We start from the raw sequence: 24,252 nt of genomic DNA on the forward strand, positions 1-24,252 counted from the left end.
CCGGGCGGGCTTTGACGCTACAAACGATCGCCAAATCAATCCTTCTTGTCAGGGCAAAGAGCATCCAACCCCAATTTTGCTTGACCCTGATCGCAGCGTCACAAAACTTGGTAGTCTGAGCGAATCACTTCCGCTTTGGAAGGACGTGACGGATCTTTACAGCGGTACTCCAATCATTCCTGGCCTTGATTTGTGCAAACGCTATCAACAGAATCTTGAAGATCAAAAGATCCTCCGAAACCGACATTGCGGTATGAAAGTTGCTGGAACCTTCAATTTGGGGAGCAACGCTATGGTTCTCACATTGAAGAAGCATCTTGGCAATCAAAAGTACTATTTGCATGATACCACAATATCGATTATACGCTTTTAAGCACTGGTTTTCAACCCAATGCTATATGGCGTAAACAATTGCTTCTACAACAAACCAATGTGGTGTATTTGACCAAGGATATTGGTGTATTGCCAATTGCGGTTGTCAAAGATCCCTATACTTGCCTGCATTCTACGGTTACATTATTTGCTCGTTTCTTCAGCCATGGTAGACAATGTTGTTTGCCAAGGTTTGTCTCTTGCCAGAACTCTTCAATCATAAAAGTGCAAAGCACCCTACAAGGAGCACAGCCTTTTAAAGGGGGGGAGTTGCCCCATACATAGTCAGATCGACGCAAGGCGACCTAGGATACGCATTTGACAATCGGGGGAGAGCGAGCAATGGAAACATTTCGGTGAAGTGGTTGTTTTTCGAGAGACAATTTCCTATTCGGGTTTCGTTCACAAGCAGGCTGCAGAAAATTAGCTATTAGTGTGTTGACAGTTAAAGAATAAATGCAGCAATTCCAATGCATCGTTATTCAATTTTTGCTGTTCTGCAGCTCCTCATCATTTGCGTCCAGTCTCGGTCGCTGAGACTTGAAACCTGTATTCCATCTTCTAATATTTGCTAATGAGAGGTTGCTCTACTAGAGGCAAAACTCCGAAGTGTTCGAGTGTGCTTTGTAGCAGTTAACAGTAATTACTACCCCACAATAGTCTGTCCTAACGCCGAAATATGCTTCGTGACTGTGAATCATTTTTCTTCCATTCCGGGAATGAAACGGGAAGTAAACGGATTTTCGCTGGGAACTGACTGTGAGTGTGAGTGGTTTGGCATCAAACAAAGAGGAACGACCATGGCATACCGGCCAAATTTGCTTCAAGCAAAGTCGTAACGTCGTTCCTCAACCAACACGATCTGTGGTTTGGTTCGTGCTTAGTCAGCAAGACGACGGGGATGTCCTCCATCGAGAAGAAAGTACGGGACGACACTGCAGAATCCGAAACAGTTCTATTTGCTGAAGAAACCGAAGCATTTGCCCTGGTTAAATATATTGGTCAAGAAGGTGTGGATTACGATGTTCCGCTAAAAAGGTTGCGGTCAATTTTTGACAAATACCTGGAATGCCCTAGCTTGCTGGATTCCGTTCTCGAAGCTTTGACGAAGCGGTTGGCAGAGACGGCACAAAACGACCTTCGTACGGATCAGCAAGATAATTATAGAACGATGCGCTATGCGCTATCGGCATTGTACGCTTTAGCCAAAGTCCGCGGACGGAAAATCATTCAGCGATTTTTACCTCATGCGGTGGACGATGTGGAACCCATTTGGAAAGCTTTGCAACAGGTCCTTCGCTGGCAGGCAGTAAAATCAGATGAGGTTGCTCCATCGAAAGGGCCACCGATTTGGGAATCAATCTACATGCTTTGGAATTGGATGGGAGTTCTTAGCTTGGTACCGTTTGATTGTGATATTTTGGCTGACAAAAGCTTAGTTCAAGCTCTCATGAATTCGGGAAAGACCTCTCTCCAAGAAGCTGGCCCAATTCGGGACGCAGCAGCGACGTGCCTCGCTTCTTGGATGTCAAGACCTGATCTGGAAGCCGTGGAAATCCCGGACTTTGTCCGATGGAGCACTGACGTCATCGAAGCGTACAGCCGACAAAGATCGAATGTGAATCTATTTCGAACACTCGGCGTGTTGCAAACATGTTGCGCAGCCTTGAAATTATCATCCGTTTCACGAAAAAGGTTACTTTTCCATTTCCAAGCACTGTGGGATCCTTTGCTAGACTTGTCTCAAACAATTAGAGATGATTTTTCCCTACAAAAGCTGCTTATCAAGTGGTGGAGCCGAATGAGCTGTGCCCATTTACCGCCTCGGGTAGCAACATGGAGATACCAACGAGGAAAGCGCTCATTGTTAAACAATGTTCGCCCTATAGCGTCCGCACACGATTCTACTTTACTGACTTCTTCTTTGGCCCACGACGAAATCGAGAAAGATTCTATTTTTCTCGTTCCAGATGAGGTTGAAGACGCACTTGGACGGATTTTGGAGGGACTCGGGCACTTATCGACAATAGTTCGATGGTCGGCTGCAAAAGGAGTAGGTCGAGTTACTGAACGCCTCCCAGAACTTTGCGGGGAAGATGTCCTCGACGCCGTCCTGGAGTTTTTCGACGACGAAGAAAACGATCGATTATGGCATGGAGGGTGCCTGGCTCTAGCTGAATTGGCTCGGCGAGGACTCTTGCTTCCGGCGAGACTGGGAGAGGTAATTCCGCAAGTTATACGCGCCATCCAATTCGATTTACAGAGTAACCACAGTAGCGTTGGTGCACACGTACGCGACGCAGGATGCTATACATACTGGGCGTTTGCAAGAGCCTACAGCCCGGAAGTGATGAAACCATATCTAAGCAGTCTAAGCAAGGCGATTGTTTTGACAAGCTTATTCGACCGGGAAGTCAATTGCAGGCGAGCTGCCTCGGCCGCCTTTCAGGAAGCTGTCGGTCGCCAAGGAGCAGCAAATTTTCCGAATGGTATCGCGATTTTAACAGTGGCTGACTACTTTTCGCTGGGGAATAGAAGACATGCGTACACATCGCTTGCGTTCCAAATCGCTAAAATGGATGGCTACACAAGACCACTAATACGTCACCTCCAAATGGTCAAACTTTTTCATTGGGATATCACAATCAGAAAGCTCAGTGCAGAGACACTCGGAATCATGTCTGCCATTGATCGAGACTACGTGATGTTAGATGTTTTACCTTTTCTTCTAGAAAAGTCCCTGGATGTTAAAAACTTGCGCATTCGTCATGGAGCTACGTTAGGTGTTGCCGAAAGCCTACTTGGGCTTTCAAAAACAAAAGCCCACGAAGGGTTGCCAGAGGCAATTTTAGTCGACATCACGTTGCTTGTCGATGAAATCGAGAAGAAACGCCTCTACAGAGGTCGCGGGGGAGAAATCATGCGTTCTGCTGTATGCCGTCTTATTGAATGCATTGCCATCGCCAAGCTTCCCCTTTCCGTGCAAGAGCAAGTCCGTTTGCTTGATTCGATCGACGCCAGTATTCCACATCCCTCTGAATCAATACAAGATAATGCATGTTGCGCATTGCAGGTGCTGTTAGTCTCATACTTCCCGGTTGGTGTGAACGGTCCGTCTCAGAGACTTCAAAGGCGCATAGTTGACAAATTCGTCAACATAATTTCGAATGAGACGAATCCAGCAGCAACGCGTGGATATGTAAAGGCAATAGGCTACCTACCGGCTAAACTTTTAGCCCCAAATAGATCCGTTCTTGCTGGGATTATCGATTGTCTGCGGAAGGCAGCAAGGTACGATTCCCTGGTGGGAGGAGAAAGCGATGCTGAATCACGAAGAAACTCCTTGCAATCTCTGTCTTCCATAGCTTCCGAGGTCGGGATTGTTGATGTATCAAGACAGAGTGAGAACCCGCAAGTTTCGCTCGGGCGAAACCTTTTAGATACTGTTTTTGACTGTTTTTTCCTGGGTCTGGAGGACTACAGCATCGACCGCCGTGGCGACGTGGGCTCGTGGAGTAGAGTTGCGTCCATGGATGCGATGGTTGAACTTCTCACAAAGGTGGCTGCTATTCCAAACCCCACCTTGTTCGACCAATCCGTTCCTTACCGTGTTGTAAGCTCAATCGTGAAGCAGCTGTCGGAAAAGATTGACTCTGTCCGACAGAAGGCAGGAGATTGCTTGACACGCGTAATGCTTTTGTCCTCTATCGCTGTTTTTGTGCCTTGTCGAGCGGAGATCGTGGAAGCCCTTGGAATTGAAGATGAGAACGACCACAACTGGAGTGATGCCTCTTTTACCTTTCCACGGGTTGTAAAACTCCTTTCGTTGAATATCGAAAAAGGAGAAGATCAAAGGTGTGGCGCTTTGTACTACACGAGCGTTCTCTCTGGACTGATCGTAAGCGCAGGTGGACTGACCGAAAGTGTAAATAAGGAGGCTTCCTTTGTTCTCATTGAATTTGCCAAACAATGTCAAGGCACACGCGAGCTAGAGAAGCTAGCAACTTGTTTGATGGATTTGTTTGAAGAGCACGTTGGAAAAGGGCGCTTCGTTCTACCACTTTTGAAGACGCTAGAAAAAATGTTGGCATACAGAGTTTTTGACACTTTGCTACTGGATCCGCAAACGAGCCACTTTGCCACGCGTTGCATGGATTGTCTTGTTCGCGAGGAGCGCTCGTGTCGCGATGTACCTCGATTACTCCAATTGACCAAGGTTATCGTTGCGTTACTACCCGGCGTACCCGATGCGGTTGAGCATAGAGGTGTAGCTCTTTTATGCAAACTAACCAGCCATCCGTTTCCAAGGGTTCGCAGTCACACAGCCGAGCAGTTCTATCTTGTGCTGCTGGAAAATCAAGGGTTCGGGTCTTCGTCGAATCCAAAGGTACTGGAGATAATTTTGACTACTCCTTGGGGGTCCGAATTGGACAACTTGTTTCTAAGCGACAAGACAAAAGAAGTTGCTGAGCATCTAGCCGTTTTACGAGAGCTGGAAGATTTGTGCACTAGATAATAAACACACGTTTTTCAAAAATTAAAAAGTCTATACTGAACTATACAACTGCCGACGGTCGACTTTCTCCACAACATGTAGTCCAAAACTCTTGTTTTTTATTCTCTTCGCAATTCACTTGTTTAGCCCGCAACAGTTCGTCGACCCCTTACGCGTCTCTTGAGCTCATTTTGAATCATTCGGAGTTCCTGCGCGGCACCACTCGCGATGGACGAGTTTTCGTTGGCGCGTCGAATCAAATACGGCATGACCATTTTGACTTCTCCATACGGCACATACTTGTAGGCACGGTACCCGTGACGGCCCAAGTTGAAAGTCAAATTGTCCGACATACCAAAGAGCTGTCCGAAGCAAATGGTCGGATCCTTGCGGTTGACCCCGTGTTCATTCATTGAGTGTATGGCCTTTTCGATCGACTCCTGATTGTGAGTGGCCAACATAAGTTCGCAAGTCTTGTCCGATTGAATGGCATGTTTGAGCAGAAAGTCTACCGAGTTGTTGTAACAGTCGTGCGTATCTTGAATGGTATCCTGTATGGGCGACGGGAATCCGAGGGACTTTGCCAAGGCTCGCTCACTCTCCATGTACGCACCCCGTACTAGTTTGGCACCAAAATGGTAGTCGAAACGTTCGGAGCGTTCCACATCCGTCCGGAGACGATCCGGTACATCCTTCAGATAGCACTGGTAGGTGTTGTAGATGACGGGAAATTCGCTGACACCAGTGGCATTGTACGTGCGTTGCAGGTTGAGTACAAAATTGTCAATGGCGGGTTGGAACCGGGCTTGTTCCGCGTCAATTAAGAGTCGGGTCCCAACCTCGGCGGCTTGTCGCGCCAATTCGTGTCCACGTTCGAACATGCGCTCCATGAGTTCAATTTCTTCGTCCGTCGGTGCCGCCAAGCTCAGCGGACCGACCTCGCGACAACCAGCCGTCAAGCGTGGCAGGTCGGACGGGGTCAAGAGCATCGACCAGGTAATGTAGTCGACGCTGCCATCGGCGAGTTGGAGATGATCCAAGGCGTCGTTGAGCATGGCGTCTTCGCCTTTGAAAAACAGATTAAAGCCGTGTTTGAATTCATCTTTGGTAACAATGCCGTCACCATTTTCGTCAAATTTAGCAAAGAGATTTTGTGCTTCGACAATGGCGCGGCTCATGCGTTCCAACAACTTGGGATTGGTGAGGGCCGTAACTTTGATCGCGGCGTATCCGTCTTTACCGAGATCGGCCACGTCCCGAATGCATTTGTGGAAGGTCTCCACGTGACGATCGCACTTGGCCTCGGATTCGTAGTCGTAGACGCGCACTTTGGGACTTTTATCTTGAATGATCTCGTCCGCGATTTTTTCCTTCTTGGATCGGTCTCCATCGTCTCCGTCGTCGCCCTCTCCGTCGTCTTCCGCGGCAAAATCCAGAATACTACCAATCCCGGCTTTTTCGAGTTTATGAATGGCGGGGAGAATCTGTTTCTCGTCCTCGCCGGCACAAAAATGTCCAAAGAGTGTTTGTTTTAGAATACCGTCCGTGATGGTATCACCGACAATCTTGCGTCCCAGTTTGAGCAAGCGTTCGGAATAGCGCACGAGTATAGGAATTTGACACAATCCGAAGGACAGCATGGCCCGGATGAGTTCGGGATTGGTTTTCGATTCGTACGCAGCCTCGGCGTCGTTAAAATCGGGCATGGGATTGCTGTTGTTATTGTTGTTGTTGTTGCTATTGTCCTGGGTTGGCTGCTGCTGCGGCGGAGATTGTTCCGCGTTGCGGCTGTCGGTGTGTTGGCTGGTCGACTCGTCCAATGGGATGCTGGATAAGGTGCGTACGCGATTCGATGCCATCGACAACAAGTGGCGTTTGTCGACGAGAGGAATCCGGGACAATCGTAACGTATCGAACGTTGGTGGATGGCATGAAGCATGGAAATGGTTCGCCGCCGACACGGGTGTCCAGCGTGTCACCGAACGACGGGTTCTATACGGGACGGTGAGCCGCGCTTTCTTCCGCAGACACGGTACACCAGTCGCCAGCACTCGTTGGCTAGATGTTGCTAGCATTCTTCTTCTCTCAGAGGGATCCTATACGTGCACGTATGCGTGTGTTGTATATGTGCGATGGGGTTACAACTGTCGTTGTTGTCGGTGTGAGTTGTCCACGACGGGTGATTCCGAACGGGGAATCGGTTGGCCTTTTTTGGTTTCCGTTGATGGCGGCGGTGGATAAACACCTCGCGATCAATATCAGTAATCTCGCTCGCCGACTTCGATCGACGTTTGAGGTGTGTGGGATGCGTTCCCCGGTAAAATCAAAAGGAGATGTCAAAGCCCCTTTTTCTTAGGGAAAAATGGCTTCTGGCTGGGGAAAAAAAGTGATGGTGTCCGCATATCCGAGGGCCGTAAACGAGAAGAAATCTGTTACAACTTATGGAATATCTAGGACAATTAAATATATAGTCGTATATTAGAGATGAGAATTTATGCGTCAGCGTACGGACAGCAGGTCCATTCCTCGCCACGTCACGCTGACATCACTTCGCTACCGCGTTTGCCGGCTGGTTGAAGTGGACTATACCATATAACCCTCACGAAGAATTTTGTTTTCGCCCGAGTTATCCCCCATCGCGCGGTTGCAGCCACGGATCCCACTGCTCCGGCAAAATCTCACGCTTACATCTTTTTCTCGTTGCCGTTCTCCATCGTTCGTGTTTGTCACCATGGCTCGCTTTTCTGCTGTCCTTGCCGTTCTGGCGATCGCTTCGGCTTCAGCCTTTGCCCCCAACCAGTCGGTGGCTCGTCCGGCGACCTCCTTGCAGGCCCAGGGCGACGGCAAGAAGGCTTTGACTTCGATGGTGGCCGCTGCCTTTTTGCTCGGCAACGTGCTTTCGGCCGACGCCGCCTTTGCCGCCTTTGACGAATCCGAAATGTTCGGATCCTCCACCGTCGTGGCCGGACGTAGCGGTGGTCGTTCGGGTGGACGTTCCTCGCGGGGAACATCCAACTCGTACAAGTCGCAGCAGCAGCAACCCACACGTACGATTGAACGGACCACCGTCATTCAGTCCCCCGGATACGTCGCTTCCCCCGTCTACATGGCACCCATGTATAACCCCATGCCGGGTCTCGGACTCGGATTGGGACTGTCCGCCATCAACGACGTGGGCAATACCATGAGGGATTATCGCCAGGAAACGGAAATTCAACAAAGCAAAGCGGAGCTCCAGCAGGCTCGTATGAAGGAAGCCGAGCTCGAGGCTCGTTTGCGCAATTTGGAAATGGCTCGTTAGGTAGGGCAGGGTAGAGTACCTACTGTTTAGAGAAACGTTGTGCCGAGTGCCGCGCGACGCAGAATTACTTTCCAAGGCTACTGAGTAGTTGGTTAGCACAGGAATCTTCAACGGCCTGTTGGAACACTACTGCGGCTACTCTAAACAACTTGCATCAATGTAGTTAGTCTTGAAAAATTCGTTGTTTTACAGTTAGCTTTTTGTAATTCGCCACTACCTTTACGCAAGTAAGAACGTTTCATGCTGGAGTCGTGGACCAATCGTAAGGTATACGTTAGTCATACCGCGCCTGTACTATTTACGACACGAGAGAAAGCCACTGCAGTTCTGGGATGGGATCAGATGCTTGCTCCTTTCACTGCGCTGGCAAACTGTATGCTAGACACGACTCGGATCGGATATCGAAATCAAACGGCGGAGAATGGGTTCGGATGACTGTCCGGAGCTACCTAGGAAAAGCTTCTTTTTCGTTTCGGACCACCAAGAGGGAAGCGCTGCCTGTACTCGTGCGATAGGAAGCATCAGACGTATTTGTTCGGATGAGATCACACCAGAACTAGCCAGGCAGCCAGCTAGCTATTGTCATCTACAGATTTCGAACCAAACGTGGATACTAGAAAGCATGGGATTGACTGTGACTGTGATTTGTGTTGCACACTTTATACCTACCCTCGACCTCGTACTTTGTGTAGTAGCAAAATGTGGATTGTGCGTTGAAATGTAGAAGGGTTTGGGGTTGACACGGGTTCATTCATATCCGGGTACTCGAAAATGACCGCAACGATACTCATCGATCGAGATACGGTGTACACGTAGACTACGTAGAAAACCTACGAGGAAGCAGATATGATTTTCCGGTCCGCAGCATCCACCCAGCCAACGTCGGCAAACAACCAAACAACCTCGTCGCCCCTTGTTGTTCAAGATCTGCATTCCATTGACAGCCTTTTCAACGAAACCGTTCGCTCGTTTGATTCCATACGTCTTTGAATACCAACAGAAAATATGAGGGAAGTCGTCCACATCCAAGCCGGACAATGCGGTAACCAAATCGGTGCCAAGTTTTGGGAGGTAAGACCCTTTGGTGTGAAGTGCATTGGAAGGCTCCTCCGTTCCGTTACGGGTTGGCTGGCGCTATTTGATTTATGGACCAGACAGTCATTTCCTATGTATATATGTCGTATGTGAAAAGCGAAATTGAAAAATTGAGTTCCGGACCATGGAAATGGTTCCACCAGTTGAGCGCTTGCGGTGTGTTTCCACGGCGAGAATACCGCACCAGCTTCATTTTCATACCAAATCGATGGCACTGATACACAGACGACGCGAAGTTGGAAATTTGGCCGGAGAAATGTCGCGAAACACCTGTTGAAGTGCTCTTTACCCCGTCGTTTCTTACCTTGATTGTCTACTCTCTTTGTGTTTTAGGTCATGTCTGCCGAGCACGGTATCGCAGGAGATGGTACCTATCACGGAGACAATCCTCTTCAACTCCAGCGCATCGATGTCTACTTCCACGAAGGTATGGAAGGGCGTTACGTGCCGCGCGCAGTCTTGACGGATTTGGAACCAGGAACCATGGATTCGATTCGTGGCGGACCTTTTGGTGACCTTTTCCGCCCGGACAACTTCGTCTTTGGACAGAGTGGAGCTGGAAACAACTGGGCAAAGGGACATTACACTGAGGGCGCAGAACTTGTCGATTCCGTCATGGAGGTCATCCGCAAGGAGAGTGAATCCTGTGACGTGCTGCAAGGTTTCCAGCTTACTCACTCGATGGGAGGAGGTACCGGTTCTGGAATGGGAACTCTACTCGTCTCCAAGATCAAGGAGGAATATCCCGATCGGATTTTGAGCACGTACAGTGTCGTTCCCTCGCCGAAGGTTTCCGACACGGTGGTCGAGCCGTATAACGCGACTCTTTCCATCCATCAGCTTGTGGAGAACGCCGACCAGTGTTTCGCTTTGGACAATGAAGCACTCTACGACATCTGCTTCCGTACGTTGAAGCTGTCGAACCCCAGCTACGGAGACCTGAACCAATTGATTGCCAACGCTATTACCGGTACCACCTGCTCGCTCCGTTTCCCCGGACAGCTCAACTGTGACCTTCGCAAACTTGCCGTCAACATGGTCCCCTTTCCACGTCTCCATTTCTTCCTTGTCGGATTCGCGCCTTTGACAGCCGCGGGATCGCAAAGCTTCCGAGTTTTGACCGTCCCTGAGCTCACTCAACAAGCCTTTGATGCCAAGAACATGATGTGTGCAGCCGACCCCCGTCACGGACGTTACCTCACCTGTGCCATGATGTTCCGTGGTACCATGTCCAGCAAGGAAGTCGACGATCAAATGCTTCAGATGGTCAGCAAGAATTCTTCCTACTTTGTCGAGTGGATCCCGAACAACTTGAAGGCTTCGATTTGTGATATTCCTCCCAAAGGACTGGCCATGTCTAGTGTCTTCATCGGAAATTCCACTGCGATTCAGGAAGCCTGGAAGCGAGTTGCCGATCAGTTCACAGTAATGTTCCGTCGTAAGGCTTACTTGCACTGGTACACTGGCGAAGGTATGGACGAAATGGAGTTCACGGAGGCTGAATCCAACTTGAACGATCTCGTGTCCGAGTACCAGCAATACCAGGACGCCACTGCTGACGAAGAGGATATTTCCGGGGATTTCGAGGATGAGGGTGCCTACGGCGAATAAGCGCGTGCTCAAAGAGCTTCGCTTACGTAAAGTAGCAGTGGCTCCTTGTGAAAAAAAGTCTCGTCTTTCATGACGCATGCGTGTGGGAAACCGGAATGGAAAATGATGGTGTGTTTCCGTGTGCAGCAATATCAAAATAACGGACCTACTCTATTTTAGCGGCGGTTTATTAACATGAATGTGTTTTACATATTCTTTTTGTTTTTCCGCATATTACGGTGGAAAAAATGCCTGTGCGTTTTCAAAGGTTGCTCGATAGCCGAACAGGCATTAGCCGGTAGGTCCAACATTTACTACTACGTATGTTGTATGGTAAGTTCGTACGTTGTCCGATAAGCTTCTCTGGGACCATTTCGAAAAAACGCCGAGCATACGACCACGGAGGAACACAATCCTGGGCATACTCATCGAAACTGCAGTCGGTGAACCAGTTGACGTGATCGCCGCAAATGTGGAGTTGGGCATTCGTGTGAATCAGCGTTCAATACTCAACAATGTCGTTTTGGTTCGACGATGACGACCCATACAGTCAAAAGCAGAGTCAGTCGCAGGCTTCCCGATTGGGGCAGGAATCAGAATTTGAGTGTCAGACCTGTGGTGCTACGGAAAGCTATCACGATTCGGCTACCGGCCGCGAAGTGTGTACGGTCTGCTATACTCAGTCGCAAGCTATTACTCAGGATGCAGAGATGGAAGTAGAAGACGTCATGGCGCTGGCAGCCAAAACCAAATCGGGTCGGCTTCTACAACGGAGACAAAGGACCGGGGGCAAGCGCGGACGGGAGAAGTTTCCCATGGAACCACTCAATAGCGCAGTCAAGCTTCCAGATTTGGACACCTGCTTGAAAGGTATGCGTCGTGTCTTTAAAATATGTATCGAAAGAATCGGCGACCTGTTGTATTTAGAGGATGAACACCGGGCAACTCTGGACCAAAATGTGAAAGGTTTGTGGTTGGCCTATCTTCGATCCTGGGCCGACGGTGCGGAATACTATGGCAAACGGTATCCGGAAGTTCGAATTTCTCTTCGCGACCAATTTTTCTATGCGCACAAAGCTCATGTGCCAGCGATATACCGCCATCTTTCGTATAAGGCCGCCCAACGGATAAAAGAAGCTGAGGATTGTTCACGGACGGAAAATGAGGAAAAGCGTGATCCCATATTTGACTCTTCCGACGAGGAAGGTAAGGAAGAAGCTTGGAGTGAGCATATCCGATCGAGCACGAAGAAACGGCCAAGGACAGGGAAGAGCACCGATTCATCCATCCTCGATCCTGTCTTGAGTTCCTCGTCTCCTGACCTCGTTGCTTCGAAGCCAACATTCATTGCGAGTGGAAATGACGGCAAGAAAGTTACGTTTCGGCATGATACACGCAAGTCTACCATGACTCCAATGCTGTATGCCGAAAAAGAGCACCTGCAAAAAGATTTCGACCGAAAGGATGCTGCGTTGTATTCCGCCCCTTCCATGAAACTGGTCCTGGCACTGGTTTGGACTGCCGTCTCTCGATACGGTGTGTCTTCCATTCAGATACTAAAGTGGGTCTACAATGGATCCTTGCCACTTTTCAACGCTTTCAATTTCTTCGAGGACAAGTTGAAGAAAGAACTTGCGCCGATCGCGTCGTTTTTTCAAATGCCGAAACCGCCAACCCAAGCGTCATTGGTAGAGAAATCTCGTTATTTGCTGATCGCGTGCGGATTGAAGTCGCCCGATGCCTTTGGTGGCCCCTGGATGGAACATTTGGCGGCTTCCAATGATCGACGCATACCACCGGATAGCGCACCCCGTGCGTTAGCTCAGATCGTGGCTGACCTTGGCTTCGGCCAACAAGTATTGGATATTGCGCTGGCTCTCATGGGACTCAAGGACGCGGCGGAAAAGAGTGGCCTACCTCAACCTTTGGTGTTTGCACAGCCTGACCGTCTTTTTACCGTGGATCACCTTTTGGCGCTGGTAGCTTGTTCGGTGCAATTCGTTCCTGCTTGGCGGGCCTGGAAGTTTCGGAGACCACTGTATCGATCTCGTAAACGAGCCAAGCGATACGTTCCGTGGAATGAGGATGGGGTTAGGTTCCTGGGAAATGGTCCGTCGCTGGAGGGATACTTAGACTTTTTGGACGAAGCTGTATTTAGCACCAGCAATTCGGTGATTCCCGAATTCTCTAACTCATTGGACTATACGGCGCCACCCCCTCCCGATCATCTTATTCTGGACAACGACGACGAGGATTCTTGCAAAAAAGCCGGCGAGGAAGTCGGACCTTGCGAAGATTTTCTGCTGGTCGACTTTCCGCACACAGCGGGCGAGGAGAATTTCTTGGATCATTTAATGTTTGCCATTGAGGACAAGTTGAGAATTTGGTCCCACTACGGCCGGGAACCGCTGGTTTTGGATCGGCATCAAGAGTTGCTGATCGATATGCTGGGGTACTATGCGGAGACGGATGCGAGATTGATTCACAGAGCGCTTCAGGATCTGTTGGGGACGGGGCGAGCGTCAAGGAATTGGATGAAGAAAACGCTTCGCGTCGAGGTGAGGCAAGAAGCCAAGAGACTCAAGACCGCGGCGGATGAAAAACGCAAAGAGTCCAAGCAAAAAAAGGGCACGACCGCAGCGAGGAGGTCCGCGGACCAAGCCAAGAAAGGTTCAAACTTAAATGCGGGGAGAAAGCAAGGGTCCGTTTCGAAAGCCACTATTGGAAGCGATCTCGTCGCGGATGCAACTCAACAGTTCACCAGCGTAGTAGACGACAGCAACGAGACAGTTCGAGCCGATGCGAGCAGGGCAACTGAAGCAACAGCAACAACTGATCCTCCGCCAGAACCTTTGCGAGAGGATTTTAAGTTTGCTCAAGTGTAAGGATTATAAACTGTAAGTTTTTATTCCTAGTGGGTACAATTAGGCAATTGGGGGCGGGCGTGTCGAAAGCAGCAGGGTCTTCTATAGGATTCTGGTTAGTCTGGAAGTCCTAGCGGGCTTCTTCATCTAGAAACAAGATGAAGAATTTCCGGGATGTTTCCTGGACGTGATTTCCTGGGCGATACGAGGAGGAACGGTACCACAACCTATCGAACCATCGCGAGCTAGTTAGCTCTCCGAGAGACTCTACTATTGTCTAGCATTCGCTGCGTGGCATTGCTTAAATTCGTCCCATTCCGACACGCACGAGGCGATTTGACCACGATTACTCTTCATGCAGTCCGCCACGGATTGGTAAATAACGTCACAGGGTCCACCGTGGGAGGAAATGGACTCCGACGGTACCTCTTTTTGATTTTCCGTTTGGCAATTCACGCAAACACTGTTGCCTTTGGTGGCCGACATTGTTGGGAACGTTGTCGGTCGATACGCCGTTATGTGCCCTGTTACTAACTGTATTGCAACTCCCAAACGAGGTATTGGTATGACGATATGAGTGGAGCCTGGGGAACAGCGCCGTCAAGCAAAGAGAACATGCATTCGTATCGCGACCGATTGGACTTTTGCTTTCCAATTCCTCTTTTTGTCGACTCCATTTTGTCGACTGGGTTTGCCGGAGGAACGCGCATTGAGTAGCATGTACCTTGACGGAGTGTAGGAATAAGGAATGCCTCGTATCGACAATATATTTTTTGTATTCCTTGGTTTTCCTCACCGAGCGCAGTGTGATGCGCCGGGGTTGGGTTCCAGAATCGAATGCCGTTTGCGTGCCTCGGTCGTTGCGACGACCGTGTGCCTATTCGTACACAATCTAAGAGTAAATTAAAGGTGTGTGTACAGTATAGTACGATATATGATATTCTACCCGTGTAGGAAGGTAGAAAACCTACGTACCGGTACTTACTGGTATTGAAGTGTTCGATCGCGTTTGCCGATGTCCGTGTCGGAGGTTTATTTCGTCACGGGTCGCTTCCGTTCCGTCCAACCACGTCGTCATCACGTGGGGGATATGCCCTTCTATCCAACATTGCCACCGGGAACGTATCGAACACGACATTTGTCGGTGCGGATCGGGTCACTCGACCCACGGTTGGGACAAACAATAGTAATATACACAATACACAAACCCAACAATCCCAACAAAGCCAACGAACCCAACAAACCCAACAATCCCAACAATCCCATCAACAGGAATTGGGTTTCGTCGAGTCAATAATTGCTAGAATCCAAACAGACAGACAGAGACCAACCGCATCTATTACAGAATGGCTCCGGATGCGGATAAGCTTCGACAACGCCAGACGACTGCGGTAGCGAAGCATAATGCTGCTACCATATCGACGCAGGAACGCCTTTGCAGTCTGTCTTCGCTCAACGGCGAAGAAGTCTGCATCGACGGAATCATCTATGACCTCCAATCATTCGATCATCCCGGGGGTGAAACGATCAAAATGTTTGGTGGCAACGATGTCACTGTACAGTACAAGATGATTCACCCGTACCATACCGAGAAGCATTTGGAAAAGATGAAGCGCGTCGGCAAGGTGACGGATTTCGTCTGCGAGTACGTATCGATACGACACGACACGTTTGCGGTACAGCGTTGGCATTCCTTCCGTAGCACTCTTTGTCACTCACCCTTTCGATCTTCTACGCTACGCTACCGTTCGTTAGGTACAAGTTCGATACCGGATTTGAACGCGAAATCAAACGAGAAGTCTTCAAGATTGTGCGACGAGGCAAGGATTTCGGTACTTTGGGATGGTTCTTCCGTGCGTTTTGCTACATTGCCATTTTCTTCTACCTGCAGTACCATTGGGTCACCACGGGAACCTCTTGGCTGCTGGCTGTGGCCTACGGAGTCTCCCAAGCGATGATTGGCATGAATGTCCAACACGATGCCAACCACGGGGCCACCTCCAAGCGTCCCTGGGTCAACGACATGCTAGGCCTCGGTGCGGATTTTATTGGTGGATCCAAGTGGCTCTGGCAGGAACAACACTGGACCCACCACGCTTACACCAATCACGCCGAGATGGATCCCGATAGCTTTGGTGCCGAACCAATGCTCCTATTCAACGACTATCCCTTGGATCATCCCGCTCGTACCTGGCTACATCGCTTTCAAGCAGTCTTTTACATGCCCGTCTTGGCTGGATACTGGTTGTCCGCTGTCTTCAATCCACAAATTCTTGACCTCCAGCAACGCGGCGCACTTTCCGTCGGTATCCGTCTCGACAACGCTTTCATTCACTCGCGACGCAAGTATGCGGTTTTCTGGCGGGCCGTGTACATTGCGGTGAACGTGATTGCTCCGTTTTACACCAACTCCGGCCTCGAATGGTCCTGGCGTGTCTTTGGAAACATTATGCTCATGGGTGTGGCGGAATCGCTCGCGCTGGCGGTCCTGTTTTCGTTGTCGCACAATTTCGAATCCGCCGATCGCGATCCGACCGCCCCACTGAAAAAGACGGGAGAACCAGTCGACTGGTTCAAGACACAGGTCGAAACTTCCTGCACTTACGGTGGATTCCTTTCCGGTTGCTTCACGGGAGGTCTCAACTTTCAGGTTGAACACCACTTGTTCCCACGCATGAGCAGCGCCTGGTATCCCTACATTGCCCCCAAGGTCCGCGAAATTTGCGCCAAACACGGCGTGCACTACGCCTACTACCCGTGGATCCACCAAAACTTTCTCTCCACCGTCCGCTACATGCACGCGGCCGGGACCGGTGCCAACTGGCGCCAGATGGCCAGAGAAAATCCCTTGACCGGACGGGCGTAAAAGTACACGACACCACCAAAGGTGGCGTATGGTGATCTCTAGAGAACAGACATATCCTACTGGAAATATCGACGTCCAAACAATAATTTTAAAGACTATTTTTCTGCGTACGAGATAGTCTGCGTTTCCGTGTCGGATGCCTCTATTTGACCTAGTTCTTTGGTCCACCGGAGGCAACAGAGATTCGACAAGTCCGGGTCCGGAAGGCCGATTTTCTCGAGTCACGATTGCCGAGTTTTCATCTTTCGTCGCATAGATCGATTGCGTCGCCAACGGACCGGAAGCGTAAGCACCCTCTTCCACAATCAATCGTACCTTTTGAAATCTCGTCGTTTGTTGTTGTTGAAAGTTTGCCCAGACTCTATTTGTTGTTGGCAGACAAGCATGGGTGCTTCTGGGAAACCGAACGTTGACGCGACCGAGTCGTACCAGAATGGCAACGGTGATCGGGAAGATGTTCGACTGTTCCCTCCTTCCGCCATTTCCATCGGTAGTAGTTCGGAGCATCGTCCCGAAGAACGACAACGAATTCGCCTGTGTCTCGTTTTGACCCTATTTTCGGTCTTTTTTGCTCTCACCGCTGTCTTGGCGGTATGGAAAGCACACTTGCAAGCCGAACACCGAGCCTCTACCCAGGCGTCTTACCGGGCCGGACAGGCTTTGAAACGCCTCAACCGTAAAAGCTCTCATCAGGCCAAGCACACGGCGTCGGGTTGTGAAACTACCGTTTTGTTAATGAGGCACTGCGAGAAGCACGGCCCCATGGCGACTGAAAGTGACGGATCGACGCAGCACTGTAGTTACATTGGGCTCGAACGCTCGTACCATCTAGCCGAAATGTTCGGACCGGGGCGTCGTTATCCCTTCCCCTCGCACTTGTTTGCCCTAACTCCTGATCGAGAAACGTACATTAATTTTCGTCAATGGGAAACTCTGCACCCACTATCCGAAAAGTCGGGTACCATGATCGAAATTGCAACGCATCCGCACCTGGCAAACAACATTATTGAACTTTTGCGGAGTGGTACCGTGTGCGGAAAGATCGTGGTTGTTAGTTGGAAACATTCGCGAATGCCCGAGTTGGCGACCTTGCTAGGCTGTGGACCCGACAACGGGTGCCCCGAATCATATCCCGACACGGACTTTGACCAAGTATGGCAACTTAAGTATGTGTTCCGTCCGGACGGAAGCGATTTGCCTAAAGACCAGGAATCGAAATTGTCATGGAACAACAGCACGGATGGCCACGCCCGGGCACGAAGACGGCTCGACGCCAGTATTTCACACAGTGGATGGAACGTGTACGCGACCGTGACGAATCAAAGGTTTGATCCGCTTGCCTTTTCTCACCAATCTGGCGACTATCCGGAAGGAGGAGCCGCAAGCGGTGGGAGGTGGAAGAAAGATGCCTTTGAGCTCTAGAAAAGGGGTTATTTTGGAAAATTTGACACGTTTGAGATCACTTTTGTCTCCAAAAGTAATCGTCATCTGCTATGCAACAATTTGTTACTCTTCTCTATATCCAAACAAGACGGCCCGCGCTAGTCTTCGCATCTCATTCGATTTCTTTTTCCACGCAGTAATAGTGCTGGCGAACACTCCGCAGGACAAGGTGCTCGAGCATTTCGAAAAACAGAACGATTTGTTCCCGGCTTTCCAAGGATTGTATAGGTCTCGAGCCGTCGAACGATGACCAAGCATGGTGAAGAGCTTGTGCATCGTAACGCTTCGTTGAAGCCATATTTCGGAGTTCCGACAAATACTCCCTGATCCGAACCATATCTACTTCCATCAAGTCCTTTGCTGCCCGATTGCGCTCTTCTTTCTCCTTGGACGCATCGAGTATCAGAGAAATTTTTCCCCCAATACCACAAAGCAAGCTTTCCAATCTGCACGTTGGATCACGATACGCAACGGCGCCTCTCACAATTGTGTCCATCATAACAACGGTGTTCTGAATCAGAAAGCTGCGCGCCACTCGATTCTTCAGATCTTCTTTAAATTGGCCTCTCGCTTCTTCTGCTGTCCATCGATAAAAGGGATCGTAGCCCAACATAGGGAACAATGTTTTGCAGTCTTTCCACAAATTCATGCCACTCACGTAGGCCTTGTATGTTTCATCCTGAACTGGTTCATTCTTCCTGAGTATGTCGAGAAACATCGGTGGCTGGCTTTTATGAACAAAGGATTGACAGGCTGATAAGAGCATGTGCTGAGCTGACCTTCCGGCAAGTTTCATTTGAGCATCTGCCTTCTGTAGTAACAACGTTTTCGTCGAAACAGGACCAATCCCAATTGCAGCCAATCCTCCAATTCCGCAACCCAGGAAAATATTTAAAACTCGGTAACAGCCTTTCTTCCAGGGATGGTCTGCATCCTCTTGATAAAACGAAAGAGCTACAATTCCAAATGTAATCTGAGTCAACATCGCAGCATAGCTTTTTCGATACCCGTATTTGTCTGCAAGGAATGGAAACACAAATGCTTCTGAAGCAATCGAGACTCCTAACAGTATCCGTTGGTGATCTTCGCCTTCAACAGCAAGCGACAAGAAGCCCACCATAAGTCCGAGACAAGCACCAATAATGGTTCCGATACTGCGTTCCGTCAATTTCCGGAACGCTGTCGCTGTGTCCCGGCTTGGCAGCCAGGATGTGACGGCTGCCGTTGTATATACCCAGATCCCTTCAGGATATGGATCAGAAGCTGAAAAGCACAAGACCATGAGACTGGACAAAGTCAAACTAACGGCAACCCGAGCAGCAAAAAGAAACGATTCTGATTTGCAAAATGTCAGCAGAGCAGCCATGCTCCACAACGTTGGGTTTTGGGTTGCGGCAAGGCTTGCGTCAGCATGATCTGCTGATTTTTCAAATTCTACTGCATCACTCTCGTCCAAGAGATCTGTTTTGATTATTTCGAGGTCCTCATCGGCTAGTTCGTATTGCCGCTCTGGGCTGTCGCGGAGAGCTTGCGCGAGCGGATCAACCGCAGATCCGTGCGCAGCCTCTTCATCATAGTCGGCGGTGGGAGCGTCGTCATCCTCGGGATGCTTGTTGATGGGCTGTTTGTCTAAAACTTCCGGTATATGCGAGTTGTTATGATGTTCCATAATTTCGGTAAACGCTCTTCCTGTTTTATCACATTATGAGACTTAAAAACTGCCTGCATCGGCACACGACCGCCTCATAAAAAAGAGCGGGTTTCGATTGCGCCGACCGAGAAGAACTGTTTCGACGCTTCTCATCCTAAGCACAGTCAGGACGAAAAGCTCATAGTCAGCTCAGCGCTGATCGTTGAAAAGAGGTTTGGAAAAGAAATCCGATAGAGTTGGAGTTCCATCAAGAGGAATCCAGAAAGTTAGTATAGGTCTTGGATCGATGCAGTTTCCGAAAGCTGCAGTAATATACATATATAGGCCGAAAATGCGACATCGTCATCGTCGCATCACGCGGGGTGGTCCTTCCTTTGACTTTTTATTAGGATTCCGGTCTGAACTTTTCTATCCGGAACTGGGGGTCGTACTGTATTTGAGAACCGGTTGCGAACGTCAATCGGCGACGTCAACGACATCAAAGAAAATACTGTTAGGCTGTCGGAAAATGAGTATGCTAGAATCCGTGTGAGAATGTCGAAAATTGGCTGTTCTTCTGTAATTCGGCGCGGAAGAGAACATCAGTCGAGCCAACAAGAACTTGCGAAAGAACTGGAGTGCGTAATTCATCGTTTCGAGAGGTTTTCGGTAAGAGGTATGATGGTATCGTGTCACTTTCACTTGGGCTCCTATTTGCTTTGGAGTTTGTTTTGTTGTTGACACCATCATTATTGTCCCTGACAACCATGTTGTTTGCGATTTCAAAGAACAGCAGGAAAGGCACTGCGCCTCAATTCCTGAAGCGACTTGGCTCCAGCCATTTGATCGGGGGATGTGCGAGCACGTGCGCGAGGTCGATCGTCCGATCCTTCTCAGGCACGCATTACCTCGCGTCCTCCATACCGAATCATACGTCGAGTGCGACTTCGAAAAGTTTCTTGAGCCATCCGACAAACCGCTCACTGAGCGGTTTGCCCGTCATACCTCCATCCGACTTTCCGATTAGTAGCAGTGTTGTGGACATCAGCAATCTCAACCCCATGCCCAATTTTGCGGATGCGAAAATTGCGTATGCGACACAGTCCAACATGGAGCTGGGTAGGGCGCTTTTGTCCTTCAGTCTGTGCCAAATCAAGACACTGGTTAAGTACGCCAATCCGCTCCTCACTCTATCAAGGTTCTTGCTGGGTGATCGTTTTACGGACGCTGCTCTCAAGGCTACCCTGTACGGACATTTCGTAGCTGGTGAAGATGAAGTGCGTATCCAACCGAAAGTGCGCGTTCTGGAATACGCAGGCATCGGTAGTATTTTGGACTACGCTGCTGAAGAAGAAGGTCAAGGGGTGGTGACCCCGGCAACATCTGTCGATCCTGCTTCACAACCAATCGCACGTGTCTACGATTACACGTGCGAAGCCAAGTGCGATCGTCACTTGGAAACGTTCAAGAGTTGCATACAAGCAGTTGCCAATCTCGAAAAAGATGGGTACGCTGCCGTCAAAATTACGGCTTTGACGAATCCAGATCTACTCGAACGAATGTCGAAAGCTATCGTGGAAGCCCGTAACTTGTTTGCCAAGTTCGATTCCAACGGCGACGGCATGATCAGTCGACACGAGTTCGCTCAAACTTTCCGAGTCTTTTTCAAGGGCGAAGATACCAAGCTGTCCAACATGTTGGAAGAATTACAACCTGACCAGAACGGAAATGTCGACTATATTATGTGGTCCATGATGCTTGCTCCTGGCGATCTGCCACGAATCTGTGCGGGCTGCCGTGAGGTAGGCCCTCTGGCACTTGCCGCACCCACAGACGAAGAGGTTGAGCTCATCGAATCAATGTTCCGACGAGGCCACGCTCTAGCGCAGGAAGCGGCTCAGTGCGGCTCCTCCGTTCTCATCGACGCTGAACAATATCGCTACCAACCGGCTATTGATAACCTTGTTTTGGATTTGCAACGCACGTTTAACGCGACAAGTGAATCCAAGTTTCCTATCGTATACAATACTTACCAATGCTATTTGAAAGATTCCATGGAGCGTCTCAAAACAGATTTGGAACGTTCGGAACGTTTTGATTACCACTTTGGTGCTAAACTCGTTCGTGGTGCTTATTTGGAGAGTGAACGAGAACTGGCAGAAAAGGCCAAAGTTCCCAGTCCAGTCTACACAGAACTCGAAGAGACGCATCAGTGCTACAATGAAGCTGTCGAATTTTTGTTGGAATACTCGACACAGTCTAATAAGAAGGTCGAACTCATGCTGGCGACGCACAACCAAGAGTCGATAGAGAAGGCAATCGAGGTCATGAATCGGCTCGGCGTTCACCGTCAAGACTCAACCGTGAGCTTTGGACAGCTGCTGGGAATGGCGGACCATCTCTCCTTCAATCTGGGTCGCCACGGCTACCGCGCGTACAAGTATGTACCGTACGGTGAAGTTAAGGAAGCCATGCCATATTTGATCCGTCGAGCCAACGAAAACAGCTCTCTGGCTGGCGGAGCCTCTCGAGAAATGGCAATGATTGGCCAAGAGCTTAAGCGACGTGCTTTCTGTTGACCCATTAAACAATGTTGCAACTGGAAGATGCTCACTGTATTGAGATGGCTACACACATGTGGAGCCCGGTTACATTTTGCTTTACTTTGTATTAATATATAAAAGTGTCCTACATATACATACTAGCTGAAAGACGAGAGAGGGTATCTGACTGTGAAACACTGCCTGCGACGATACAACAAGCTCTTTTTAAAGAATGAGAAAGGAAATCCGAACAGCCTATGTACCCGGTACTGCCCTTTACGTTTAGCATATGGTGTTTTCTTATAAAATTGACGATGAAAAATGATATGCTTGCCTTTTTTGAAACACTGGCTGCCACGGATAAAGAAATCCCTAATGCAGAAGCAGATAGGAAAGCCTGACAGCCTTTGTACCTATGCTCACCTTTTCTTATAAAATGTATAGAGGACAAGGTAGGTAGTTGCCTTTTTATGGAAGATTCGGCTGTCACGTTAAAAGCGACGCTTCGTGCAGATTTAGATAGGAAATCCAAATTGCCTAACTATAAGTGCCTACGTGGATTTGAAAGTTATATTTTGTCTTCTTTACGGTGTCAGTTCTGTAGCCGTGCGTATACCCTATGCAGTGGCCATCCAATTCCCTTTGGCGCCAATTATATAATTACTGCCGCATCCGTTGAGCGGTCGGTTCGTGCTCGAACGAACGTTGCGAAACAGCACGACAACAGCAGCAGCAGCAGTCAAAACCAATCATGGGACCTGCGTAGCGTGGACACACATTTTCGTAGAAAAAGTATTACACATCGTGGACACAATTGCTCTCGTGAAGATTGAAAACAGCATGCCCAGTCGAGATTCAGGGACGGTTCGACCGAGGCATAGCAATGATTCAATACACTCACCATCGCCCATGACTGCCTCGATGGGAACCGCTTCGCCTCGCAGAACGGCAAGCTCCGAAATACCACCAGACGATTCCATGGGGCATTATTCACACCCACAGTATCACGGACCTCCTCCTAGCTACGGCTATCCGCATCAGTTCGGATTGTCTGGTTATCCTCCTATGCACGCAACCGGTGGGTATTCTAGTGGTCCCTACGTTCCTGGAAGTATGCCGCACCCGGGGTACGGAATATCCTACGGAGCGTACGGCCCGCGCCCTTCTTACCTTTACGGCCCTGGGGCCTACGATCCCACTTACTTTCCCGAGCAGCAGTCTCGAATCTCTCCCCCCAAACAGGGCTCATCATATCATGGCGGACCAGGACCGCATCATCCGACGTATATGCAACACATGACAAGCTCTCCGCCCAAATCCAGCCCAGACGCTCGAGCAGAATCAAAAACACCCAAAGCCCTGGATAATTTAGAAGAAGATCGTCTGAAGGCTGCGAAACTTGCTGAAGAGAGTCTTTCGGATGTGAAGCCGATCAAAACGGATTACCACTTTTTCGTGCTAGAGAAAATGAAAGAAATGAAGTTGTTAGCAGAGCAGGAAGTACGAGAATCAATGAAAGATAAGGGGAAGAAAGTTGATTCGTACCTGTTGAACTCAAATCTTAACACTCGTCTAATGCGAGCTTGGGAAAAGCTCCCGACAGAAGAACGCACCTTGTATATGAAAAAGGAAGAAGACGACCGTCGTCGCTTCATGGATGAGGAAGAAGTTGCAAGTCGGCACTGTGCAACGCTTACATCTCGTCATCAGGGCCCTTCTCTGTCGAAGAAACCCCTAGAAAGGCGACTTCAAGAGGCGGTGGACGAATCAAAGAGCGAAGCGTTTTCAGAATTCTCCGATGCATCCTCATCAGCAGATGGCCCAGCGAAACACACGACAGAACCGACTCGATTGGAAGAGTCGCCCGCCAAGAAGCACAGGACCGAGAACGAACTCGTCACAGCAAAAAAAGATGACGAATCGAGTTCGGAAGAAAAATTGAATGGGGCCACCGCTGCACTAGACGCCAAAGACATAGTTGATACAACCGGGGATGAAGCTTGTGAAGAAAAGTAGCTTGTCTGTCGTATATTAAGGACATTGTATTACATAG

The 24,252-nt window shown here is 49.4% G+C and overlaps 8 protein-coding genes across 8 annotated transcripts; 7 read left to right on the forward strand and 1 right to left on the reverse strand.

Annotated features, from left to right (window-relative positions):
* Positions 1-1,051: 1,051 nt before the first annotated feature.
* PHATR_46823 (predicted protein) lies at positions 1,052-4,888 on the forward strand (the record flags this gene model as incomplete). The annotated part of the gene is made up of 2 exons (XM_002185692.1): positions 1,052-1,103; positions 1,143-4,888. The coding sequence occupies 2 exons, from the start codon at positions 1,052-1,054 to the stop codon at positions 4,886-4,888; spliced, it is 3,798 nt and encodes a 1,265-aa protein (XP_002185728.1).
* Positions 4,889-5,037: 149 nt separating this feature from the next.
* PHATR_1155 (predicted protein) lies at positions 5,038-6,564 on the reverse strand (the record flags this gene model as incomplete). The annotated part of the gene is made up of 1 exon (XM_002185873.1): positions 5,038-6,564. A coding segment is annotated over one exon (1,527 nt), but the record flags the coding sequence as incomplete, so codon positions are not given.
* Positions 6,565-7,523: 959 nt separating this feature from the next.
* PHATR_46825 (predicted protein) lies at positions 7,524-8,362 on the forward strand. Its single transcript, XM_002185693.1, has one exon. The coding sequence runs from the start codon at positions 7,599-7,601 to the stop codon at positions 8,166-8,168; it is 570 nt and encodes a 189-aa protein (XP_002185729.1). The 5' UTR covers positions 7,524-7,598; the 3' UTR covers positions 8,169-8,362.
* Positions 8,363-9,066: 704 nt separating this feature from the next.
* On the forward strand, positions 9,067-11,048 carry PHATR_21122 (predicted protein). Its single transcript, XM_002185694.1, has 2 exons — positions 9,067-9,239; positions 9,597-11,048. Exons 1-2 carry the CDS (start codon positions 9,174-9,176, stop codon positions 10,872-10,874), a joined length of 1,344 nt encoding a protein of 447 aa, XP_002185730.1. The 5' UTR covers positions 9,067-9,173; the 3' UTR covers positions 10,875-11,048.
* Positions 11,049-11,304: 256 nt separating this feature from the next.
* PHATR_46827 (predicted protein) lies at positions 11,305-13,738 on the forward strand (the record flags this gene model as incomplete). The annotated part of the gene is made up of 1 exon (XM_002185695.1): positions 11,305-13,738. Exon 1 carries the CDS (start codon positions 11,369-11,371, stop codon positions 13,736-13,738), a length of 2,370 nt encoding a protein of 789 aa, XP_002185731.1. The 5' UTR covers positions 11,305-11,368.
* A 1,090-nt stretch (positions 13,739-14,828) lies between these two features.
* On the forward strand, positions 14,829-18,660 carry PTD5a (delta 5 fatty acid desaturase). The gene is made up of 2 exons (XM_002185696.1): positions 14,829-15,362; positions 15,473-18,660. The coding sequence occupies exons 1-2, from the start codon at positions 15,064-15,066 to the stop codon at positions 16,581-16,583; spliced, it is 1,410 nt and encodes a 469-aa protein (XP_002185732.1). The 5' UTR covers positions 14,829-15,063; the 3' UTR covers positions 16,584-18,660.
* A 2,057-nt stretch (positions 18,661-20,717) lies between these two features.
* PHATR_13232 (predicted protein) lies at positions 20,718-22,235 on the forward strand (the record flags this gene model as incomplete). The annotated part of the gene is made up of 1 exon (XM_002185697.1): positions 20,718-22,235. One exon carries the CDS (start codon positions 20,718-20,720, stop codon positions 22,233-22,235), a length of 1,518 nt encoding a protein of 505 aa, XP_002185733.1.
* An 804-nt stretch (positions 22,236-23,039) lies between these two features.
* On the forward strand, positions 23,040-24,215 carry PHATR_36877 (predicted protein; the record flags this gene model as incomplete). The annotated part of the gene is made up of 1 exon (XM_002185698.1): positions 23,040-24,215. One exon carries the CDS (start codon positions 23,040-23,042, stop codon positions 24,213-24,215), a length of 1,176 nt encoding a protein of 391 aa, XP_002185734.1.
* Positions 24,216-24,252: the final 37 nt, after the last annotated feature.

This window comes from Phaeodactylum tricornutum, chromosome 11 (genome assembly GCF_000150955.2).
Source record: "Phaeodactylum tricornutum CCAP 1055/1 chromosome 11, complete sequence".
Classification (NCBI taxonomy): Eukaryota; Bacillariophyta; class Bacillariophyceae; order Surirellales; family Neidiaceae; genus Phaeodactylum; species Phaeodactylum tricornutum.

What these genes read in the sequence shown, in the direction of transcription:
- PHATR_46825 (XM_002185693.1), top strand. Translation starts at nt 7,599, where the DNA reads ATGGCTCGCTTTTCTGCTGTCCTTGCCGTTCTGGCGATCGCTTCGGCT.
- PHATR_21122 (XM_002185694.1), top strand. Translation starts at nt 9,174, where the DNA reads ATGAGGGAAGTCGTCCACATCCAAGCCGGACAATGCGGTAACCAAATC. An exon ending in TCGGTGCCAAGTTTTGGGAG is followed by an intron (nt 9,240 to 9,596) that starts GTAAGACCCTTT and finishes TTTGTGTTTTAG; the next exon opens with GTCATGTCTGCCGAGCACGG.
- PTD5a (XM_002185696.1), top strand. Translation starts at nt 15,064, where the DNA reads ATGGCTCCGGATGCGGATAAGCTTCGACAACGCCAGACGACTGCGGTA. An exon ending in GTGACGGATTTCGTCTGCGA is followed by an intron (nt 15,363 to 15,472) that starts GTACGTATCGAT and finishes ACCGTTCGTTAG; the next exon opens with GTACAAGTTCGATACCGGAT.